General features: G+C 35.8%; 1 protein-coding gene across 1 annotated transcript in view; it reads left to right on the top strand.

The window, feature by feature from the left end:
* Window positions 1-5,420: 5,420 nt before the first annotated feature.
* Window positions 5,421-10,000, top strand: part of LOC137620486 (uncharacterized) — a 5,782-nt gene continuing 1,202 nt past the window's right edge. Inside the window, exons 1-2 of the mRNA XM_068350652.1 lie at window positions 5,421-5,506; window positions 6,353-10,000. The exon at window positions 6,353-10,000 is cut by the window's right edge and continues 1,202 nt beyond it. Coding sequence (XP_068206753.1) covers window positions 5,446-5,506; window positions 6,353-9,909 — 3,618 coding nt within the window. The 5' untranslated portion in view covers window positions 5,421-5,445 and the 3' untranslated portion in view covers window positions 9,910-10,000. The remainder of the gene's footprint in view (window positions 5,507-6,352) is intronic.

Genomic DNA, 10,000 nt, shown 5'->3' on the forward strand with positions numbered 1-10,000 from the left:
ACATCAGCATATTTATTATTATCAAAAGGTAAGCTAAAACCCTAGTTGAAAAAGTAGGATGCTATAACACCTAGCACCAGTGGCCGATGTGGTAACGTCCCTGAATAGTGAACGCCAGACTGGAGTTCGAGTCCCGATCAAACTCGATAGTTTCTTTGGTCGTTGCAACATCACCATCCTTGTGAGCTAATAATGGGGGGTTTGGGGGAGCCTATAGGTCTATATGCTGAGTCATCAGCAGCCATAGCCTGGACCTCCTTGATCCTAGCTTGGGTGGAGAGGGAGTATTGGACCCTGATCATATGGTCAGTCTCTAGGGCATTGTCCTGCTCGATAGGGCAATGTCACTGTCCCTTGCCCCTGCCATTCATGAGGGTCTTTAAACCTTTAAACAAATCAAGATGAGAATCAGCAGCTGAAGACCAGACAGGGGAACGATACTCGAAACAAGGTATAATGAAAGAATTAAAACACTTCTTCAGAATTGATTGATCACCGAAAATCTTAAAAGTCTTTCTCAATAAGACAATTATTTTGTGCAATTGAAGAAGAAACAGACCGAATGTGTTTCTCAAAAGTAAATTTCCAGTCAAGAATCACACCTAAAATTTTAAAGGCACTGTATATAATTAAAGAGACATTGGCAATGCAAATATCTGGATGTTGAGGAGCTACTGACCTCTACCTATTTACAATCATATTTTGAATTTTGTTAGGTTTCACCTTCATGCTCCATAATCTGCACCATGCCCTAATTTTAGCTAGATCTCTATTAAGGGATTCGGCAGCCCCAAATCTACATTCAGGAGATGGAATTGATGCAAAGAGAGTAGCATCATCTGCATGTGCAACGAGCTTATTTTCTAGGCCAACCTACATGTCATATGTATATATAGTATGAAAAGTAATTGGCCAAGAACACTACTGCAGGGAACACCAGATAGCACATAAGTCTACATTAAAGGGGTGGAATTGATGCAAAGAGAGTAGCATCATCTGCATGTGCAACGAGCTTATTTTCTAGGCCAACCCACATGTCATGTGTATATAGTATGAAAAGTAATTGGCCAAGAACACTACCCTAAGGAACACCAGATATCATATCCCTATATTATGGTGCCCATCAACAACAACTCTTTGCAATCTATTACTCAAAAATTAATTCTATACAACTTGCACCATAACTTAATTTTAGCCAGATCTCTATCAAGGGATTAGCAATGGAGAAAATATAGCCTACAGTACACCGCATGAAATACACTGATGGCACTAGACACCTCCCTATCAAAATTTTAAAACATATAGTGAGATCGGTGTTACTGTATGGACATGAGTCGTGGTAGGACAATGAAACAATATCCAACAGATTTTGTAGATTTGAGAACAAATCCCTCAAGAGAATATTGGGAGCTAAATAGCAGGACAGGATTAGAAATGAAACTATAAGAGAGATTACCAGAGTACCATAAGTGGATGAGATCATGGTGAGGGGTAAATGGAGATGGTTTGGACATGCTCTTTGCACTCCCCAAGAGAGATTAGTTCACCAAACGTTCAGGTGTGCTCCAGAAGGCACTAGAGGAGTTGGAAGACCCAGGCTAACATGGCTAAAGACTATGAAACGTGAAGTAGATGATGAATGGAGAAGTATTGAATTAAAAGCTCAAGATAGAGACGAATGGCGAAATCTAACGGAGGCATTTTGCGCTAATAGGCGTAGGAGGAGATGATGATGATGATGATAATGATATTTTCAGATTAAACATGATATTTTAGGCATATAGGAATGTTTGAGGACGCTGCTTCATCTTTTTTTACATTAAAATAATAATTAGCAAATTATTTTAAACAAATTATGTCCGTAAATTAAATACGTCATCAACTTATTTCACTAGAAAATGTTTGCTATTCGAACACACTGACGCCTATATGCCCACTTTTGTCTTTTCGTACATGGTAAAATTTCCTTTAAAAATCTGCTATTGCTCGAAGCTTCGAGCGTTGTTTTCAGAATTAAACAATAAACGTCAAAGGATTAAAAACATCTAAATTGTGAAACCGTCAAGCAACACTTAGAAAGAACGCGTACGAAGTTTAGAATTGCGAAATATCCTGTGAAGATTATTGCCTTCAGTTTACTCAAACGCGCGAAGCCAAGAAGACAGATAAACGAACTCCTATAAGAAAGGCGTAGTTCTTTATAATATTCAACAGGTTGGTGTTTTCATAAGAAACATTAAGCATTAGATCGATTTTGAAGTTGTCAATACGTTACATCGGTATTCCTTTTTGTAAGTATGGAGTTGTAGTTACTGTAGCTTACTGACAAGTATTTTACTTGTATGTAGCCTACATTTTGTTCTCTAATTCTATGTTTTGTTTTCATCATGCAAACATTACGCTAAATTTAAACTTATAAATACGTTACATCAGTATTATTATTATTATTATTATTATTATTATTATTATTATTACTTGCTAAGCTACAACCCTAGTTGGAAAAGCAGGATGCTATAAGCCCAGGGGCTCCTACAAGGAAAATAGCCCAGTGAGTTAGAAAACAAGAAAAAAATAAAATATCTTAAGAACAGTAACAACATTAAAATATATATTTCATATAAAAACTATAAAAACTTTAACAAGAGGAAGAGAAATAAGATAAAACAGTGTGCCCGCGTGTACCCTCAAGCAAGAGAACTCTAACCCAAGACAGTGGAAGACCATGGTACAGAGGCTATGGCACTACCCAAGACTAGAGAATAATGGTTTGATTTTGGAGTGTCTTTCTCCTCGAAGAGCTGCTTACCATAGGCAAAGAGTCTCTGCTTCCCTTACCAAGAGGAAAGTGGCCACTGAACAATTGCAGTGCAGTAGTTAATCCCTTGAGCGAAGAATTGTTTGGTAATCTCAGTGCTATCAGGTGTATGAGGACAAAGGAGAATATGTAATATAAATGTCAGACTATTCTGCATATGTGTAGGCAAAGAGAAAATGAACCGTAACCAGAGAGAAAGATTTAATGTAGTACTGTCTGAGCAGTCAAAGGACTCCATAACACTAGCGGTAGTATCTACATGTATATAGACTGCATTTTTCCTAATATTAAGAATAGTTTTCATCATAACAGCTGGCTCAAGATGTTGATATGTATTTTAACAACACCACCTTTTTGATTTCTCACTTTAGTGGTTGGGCCACTCGCTTCCCCAACTCGAGATCCTGGGAGAAATTTTTTACAGTGGGAAGGGGCACATTATGCAAGTTTCATGAAATTTCTTTGCAACTACAAAAATCAGACACTGGCTTTGTTGGTTTATACTTATGGTTAAGTAAATAGATCAAATCGCCTGAAATTTAGTTAAAAAATCAGACTATATATCAGTTCAGTGAGATCTGTGTTACAGTATGGACAGAATCATGGTGTGACAAAGATACAATATCCAATAGATTTTGTAGATTTGAGAACAAAGTCCTCAGAAGAATATTGGGAGTTAAATGGCAGGACAGGATTAGAAAAGAAACTATAAGAGAGCTTACTCGAGTGTCATATGTGGATGAGATCATGATGAGGGGTAGATGAAGATGGTTTGGTCATGCTCTTCGCACTCCCCAAGAGAGATTAGTTCACCAAACTTTTAACTGGGCTCCACAAAGCACTAGAAGAGTTAAAAGACCCAGACCTACATGGCTGAAGACTATGAAGCGAGAAGTAGATGATGAGGAATGGAGAAGTATTGATTTAAAAGCTCAAGATAAAAGACCAATGGCGAAATCTAACCGAGGCCCTTTGCGTCAATAGGCGTAGGAGGAGCTGATGATGAGGATGATATATATATATAAATATATATATATATATATATATATATATATATATATATATATATATATATATATATATATATAGAGAGAGAGAGAGAGAGAGAGAGAGAGAGAGAGAGAGAGAGAGAGAGAGAGAGAGAGAGAGAGAGAGAGAGAGAGAATTTCTCATATAACAAAAACCATACCAATACTCCCTTAGAATCATATATAATATATATATATATATATATATATATATATATATATAGAGAGAGAGAGAGAGAGAGAGAGAGAGAGAGAGAGAGAGAGAGAGAGAGAGAGAGAGAGAGAGAGAGAGAGAGAGAGAGAGAGAGAGAGAGAGAGAATTTCTCATATAACAAAAACCATACCAATACTCTCTTAGAATCGTCAAGAAAAGATTGTTTTCAACCCCCGAGACTTCTAAAAGACGTAACTCGCTTACATCCGGTACCCAAGTTATCATTGGATGACGTGGGTAAAAAATAGTAACTTTGCTGGTCTGTGCAACTTAAGTTTGATATTGGGTGTTTTAATAATATTACGATGCAGACTTTCAATGCGATTAATTTCCACAGTATGAAGGGTAAAAGATCGAGATTTGAAAAACAAAATTAGAATGGTTTTCGGAGTGAAATTTTCTCAGTACCACCTACGCTAATGATATTCTTTTTAATTTGTCATCATATATATATATATATATATATATATATATATATATATATATATATATATATATACATGTATATTTATATGTATATATATATATATATATATATATATATATATATATATATATATATATATATATATATTACATTATAAGTAAACATACGTATGCACCCATGAATGATATATATATATATATATATATATATATATATATATATATATATATATATATATATATATATATATATATATATTTATATATATGTATACCTGTATATATATATATATATATATATATATATATATATATATATATATTATATGTGTGTATAAGTATATGTACATATGTATGTATATATATATATATATATATATATATATATATATATATATATATATATATACATTATAAGTAAACATACGTATGCACACATGAATGAATATATATATATATATATATATATATATATATATATATATATATATATATATATATATATATATATATATATACATTATAAGTACATCTACGTATGCACCCATGATATATATATATATATATATATATATATATATATATATATATATATATATATATATATATATATATATATATATATATATATATATATATATATATATATATATATATATTATATGTGTGTATAAGTATATGTACATATTTATTTATTTATATATATATATATATATATATAATATATATATATATATATATATATATATATATATATATATATATATATAAATGGACCTAGCAAAACCCAGCCTTCAAGATCCTAATCAATTCTTTCTCAGTTATTCTAAACCATAACAATACACCTTCCCACCCAAATAAAATAATTCTATAAATCATATAAACCTAACTAATAAAAACATCGAATTTTTCAAAGAAATTTTTATCCTATTTTCAGACGAGTCAAGAAGCTTGGACCTGTGATGTTCTGGCTATTCCATTTACTCCTGATAAACTACTGGTATTGTGTGGCTGGAACTGGAGGTAATATATGTACTTAACTTTAAGTTATATTTAAAAAAACATTTAGCTGAAATTAGAATTTCTTACACAATGTACAACTAGAGTGTCACTCGGTAGATGGCAGACCTCTGCCGCGGCAGATTATTTCTTGACGTTTTGCTCGACCTTGACCTTGACCTATAAGTACTTAGCTTTAAATATCATTTAAAAAAAAAAATAGTTGAAATCAGAATTTCTTACACCATGTATAACTAGAGTGTCACTCGGTAGATGGCAGACCTCTGCCGCGGCATATTATTTCTCGACATTTTGCTCGACCTTGAACTTGACCTATAAGTACTTAGATCTAAATTATATTTACAAATAAAACATTTAGTTGAAATTAGAATTTCTTACACAATGTAAAACTAGAGTGTCACTTGGTAGATGGCAGACCTCTGCCGCGGCAGATTATTTCTCGACATTTTGCTCAATCTTGACCTTGACCTATAAGTAACTAGCTTTAAATTATATTTACAAATAAAACATTTAGTGGAAATTAGAATTTCTTACACCATGTAAAACTAGAGGGGTACTATATCGCAGACATCTACCGCGGCACATTATTTCTCAACGTTTTACTCGACCCTGACCTTGACCTTTGACCTTAACATGTATTAATTGTTGGGTGCAAAAAGAAATGACGCACACATTACCTAACCTGACATAGTTAAGAAATATAGTAGTTCGAATTGTGATGAAACAGGAGGAGAGTAATTTGTCAACAATGCATAAAATTACATTAACTCTTAGAATAATACCCAAAAGGACATTTTAACTCTCAAGATACAAATCTAATTTGACATTAATTCCCATTTTCTCTAACAGGAAGATCTTCAAGAGATGCATCGCCGAATCAGAGCGACGATATGTACGACTACCTGTCTCAATACCAGTATGACTGGGATTACGAACAAGAAGAAGAACAAAAACTAGACTTTGGGACCATTCGGCAAAACCAAGTCATATCGTTGAAGCCTTCGTGCAAACACATCTTGTATTATGGTAATACGATGCTTTCAAATTCTTCGCTATCTTCGGAGGAATTTCCAGAGGGTTCGCTACCTTCGGAGGAATTTCCAGAGGGTTTGCTACCTTTGGAGGAATTTCCAGAGGGTTCGCTACCTTCGGAGGAATTTCCAGAGGGTTTGCTACCTTCGGAGGAATTTCCAGAGGGTTCGCTACCTTCGGAGGAATTTCCAGAGGGTTCGCTACCTTCGGAGGAATTTCCAGAGGGTTCGCTACCTTCGGAGGAATTTCCAGAGGGTTCGCTACCTTCGGAGGAATTTCCAGAGGGTTCGCTGCCTGTAGCAGGATTTTCAAATAGTTCTTTCCTTGTAAGTGAGTATGTAAATAGTGCATTAGCTGCTGAGGAATTTTCCAATTCCCCACTGCCTGGTAGTAAAGAAAGTACCTCTGATCACAGAAAAGATGGGGGCAATAAATTTCACAAGAAAGGTAACAAGAATGTTAAGCAAGCAAAAACTCAAGAAAATTGTTTATATAAACTGATAAAGAATGGGCACTTGCAAGCTCTCACTTGGAAATATGTTTCCCTGTATAGTTACGAACAATCTTTTACGAACGTGATGAACATGAGTAATGTCCTTCTCATTCCTGCTATAATGGATGCAAATTCCAGTGCCATTTGCATTCCATTCATAAAATCTTGCACAAGCCAAAGCTGTGACTCTCAAGTTTCTCAGTGCAATGAAATCATTACTGGAAACCAAAAAAGTGGCTCAAAAGATGTTGGGCGTTTGTCAGATATAAGTTCAATAAACAAGCCCAGGCAAGTTAAGTCTTGTCCTGAAAAGATTTTCCCTCAAGACAGTACTACTGTTGAAGTTAGTAATCCTATTGCTGTGATCCTTACCGCACTTTGGAGCACCGACAGGCTCTTGTCCGAGCACTGCGAGTCTCTCTTATGCAGCTCAAAGATATATGATTTTTGGAGGTTCTTAACATTTACAGTCATACTAAATTCAACAGACATAGACAGTGCATGTCTCAGAGATACTTCAAGACATTCCATTCTTCCACGTAGAACAGAGGGTTACTCAATTGACCTGGGCCACGCAGGAAAACACTTACTCTTCTTGGCAGGAAACATGAGCCAAGTAGATGATTTTACATTGGAGTTTCTCAGCTATATTGACTTTGCAAAGAATTACGGTTCAGAGGACCAGCATTGTTGTACTCAGTACATTGAGCACTCATACCATTTCATTTCTGACAGGCGACTAATATATTGTTACAGTCTGGAAGACTCTTGTAAGTCTCTGCCGTACTTATGGAAAGCCATAGAAGTTGATTATCCTGAGCTAGAGGACCCTCCTCGCGACTACTTCATCATGAGACCTGACGTGGTCCATCTTAATATCTCAAGGAGTTTAGCTCCACTTATCGGGCAGTTTCCAAGTTCGAATGCCATCCGTTACACCTCACTCGGAGATTATGAAAGTACTGAAGAGTTCTCCGATTTTGATATCTACAAATACTTCATTAACTTGGATTATAATAATACTAGCTTTGGAGATTATGAAATATGGGTAGGTAGAATAAAATCACAAGAGGTTAATATGAGGAAGCTTACCTTAGAATTAGAGAGAAATCATTTTGATTGTAGGAGGACAAAATATTATTGCCTGTGCAGCAAGGATCACACCATTTTAATCTATCTGCTTGAGGGCTGTATCTCAACATATTTATCTAGTGATGAACTATTTTTCTTACTGTTAAGCCACTATTTAAATCAGAAATATTCCAATTATCTCTGCCAGAACAACAGTTCAGTCATAATGACTACGAGCAATGAAGCATACACAAGTGGCCATACTTTGCATTTCATGATTCTTCCATTTGATATACACCAAGGATTTATCCCTGAGCCCCAGATTCTCTATAAAGGTGTATTTCAAGTCAAAAACTCATTCACTGAAGGTTTCGAACATACGCCTTTCAGTAATTACATCATACAGATAAGTAAACTGTTTATAAATGACAATATTCTCCTACCAACTATAAAACCTTCAGAAGCAGATACAGAGTCCTTCATGGTGATGGCAAAGTTGTTCAACATGGCAAATGTGAACAACAACACGCGCTGCATTCAAGATGTCCTCGAAAAGAGATTCTCCTACGAGAGAAACGTTTCTGAAAAAATTCTCTACCTTGTAGGACCAGTCTATGATGACCCGTCAGAATCCAAGTGTCTGCTAGATATCTCACACAAAGACCTTTTGATAGACAAGAACTCTCACAGTCTAACCATGAACAAATTTTGGCCGACGTGCTTCACCAACATGCTCATGGCTATAAAAAACGATGGGACTCGAGCTGCGGACTGGGATTACCTCCCTTTTAAATGTAAAGTGCAAGAATCCTTATTACTCTGTCTGATCATTGTCATTACATTAGTGACTGTCATCGGAAATCTCTTTGTGATGACCATCTTAGTAGCTTCTGGTCTGATACAAAAACAGCCTTTCTTGATTCGCTTTTCTCTCTCGCTATCCGATTTACTAAATGGTACGATTCCTTCTTCGTTGGCCATTTTTGATTCAATCGCATTAATGACTGGATGGCTAACGCTCAACGACTTAAGCCACAGCGACACTGTAATCTACTTCGCAGAGAAGACAATAGAACAAACGGAGGGGTTTCAGCAGCTGAGATTTGAGAGACAAGGCTTCTACCATGTCTTCAGCAGCATAATCATGAGTGTTTCCATCTTCGTCTCTATTTTCTCACTGAGCTTGATAAGTATAGAAAACCTGTTGGTCATAAAAAGGCGACCCCTTAAGAGATGGCAGGTGAAACTTATGATTGGCACCTCGTGGTTCTTGGGGATTGCTTTCTCCCTGTTAGTGCAGTGGCGGGAGGACGGTTGGTCGGCTGTCGCCTATTTCGACCCCATAACTAAACTCACTTTAAATATTGGGGCATCTGATTCAAAATTATCTTCAATTACCTTTTATATCCAAGTGGTCCTAGCTGGCATAGGCGGCTCTTGTGTCCTGATTCTTACAGTCCTCTCGATCATCACTTTTCGCTTTCAAGAACATTGTACTCAGAAAGAAATGCCTATTCACCAGCAGGGCCGGCAGGAAAATGTCAGGCAAACGACGATCATATTTCTCTATATGGTTGCCCTCTACGCTCTATCCTCAGTCCCTCCTTTGTTAGACACAGTGCTTGATTTTTCCTTCTCACACCCGCTTCTTCACTTCTTTTCTTGGTGGATCTTTATGGCTGGTTCCTCCATGAATTGGATCATTTATGCTTATAAAGGAAAAACATTCAAAAAAGCTGTGAAAAAAATCTTATCACAACGTTCAGAGAATGTCTCAACAACATCTAATTTAGATTCAACAGGAAAATAACTGTAGGCTTCAACCCTAGTTGCAAAAAGCAGGATGCCATAAGCCCAAGGGCTCCAGCAAGGGAAATATTCCAGTGAGGAAAGGAAACAAG

Source organism: Palaemon carinicauda, chromosome 27 (genome assembly GCF_036898095.1).
Source record: "Palaemon carinicauda isolate YSFRI2023 chromosome 27, ASM3689809v2, whole genome shotgun sequence".
NCBI classification, from domain to species: domain Eukaryota; kingdom Metazoa; phylum Arthropoda; class Malacostraca; order Decapoda; family Palaemonidae; genus Palaemon; species Palaemon carinicauda.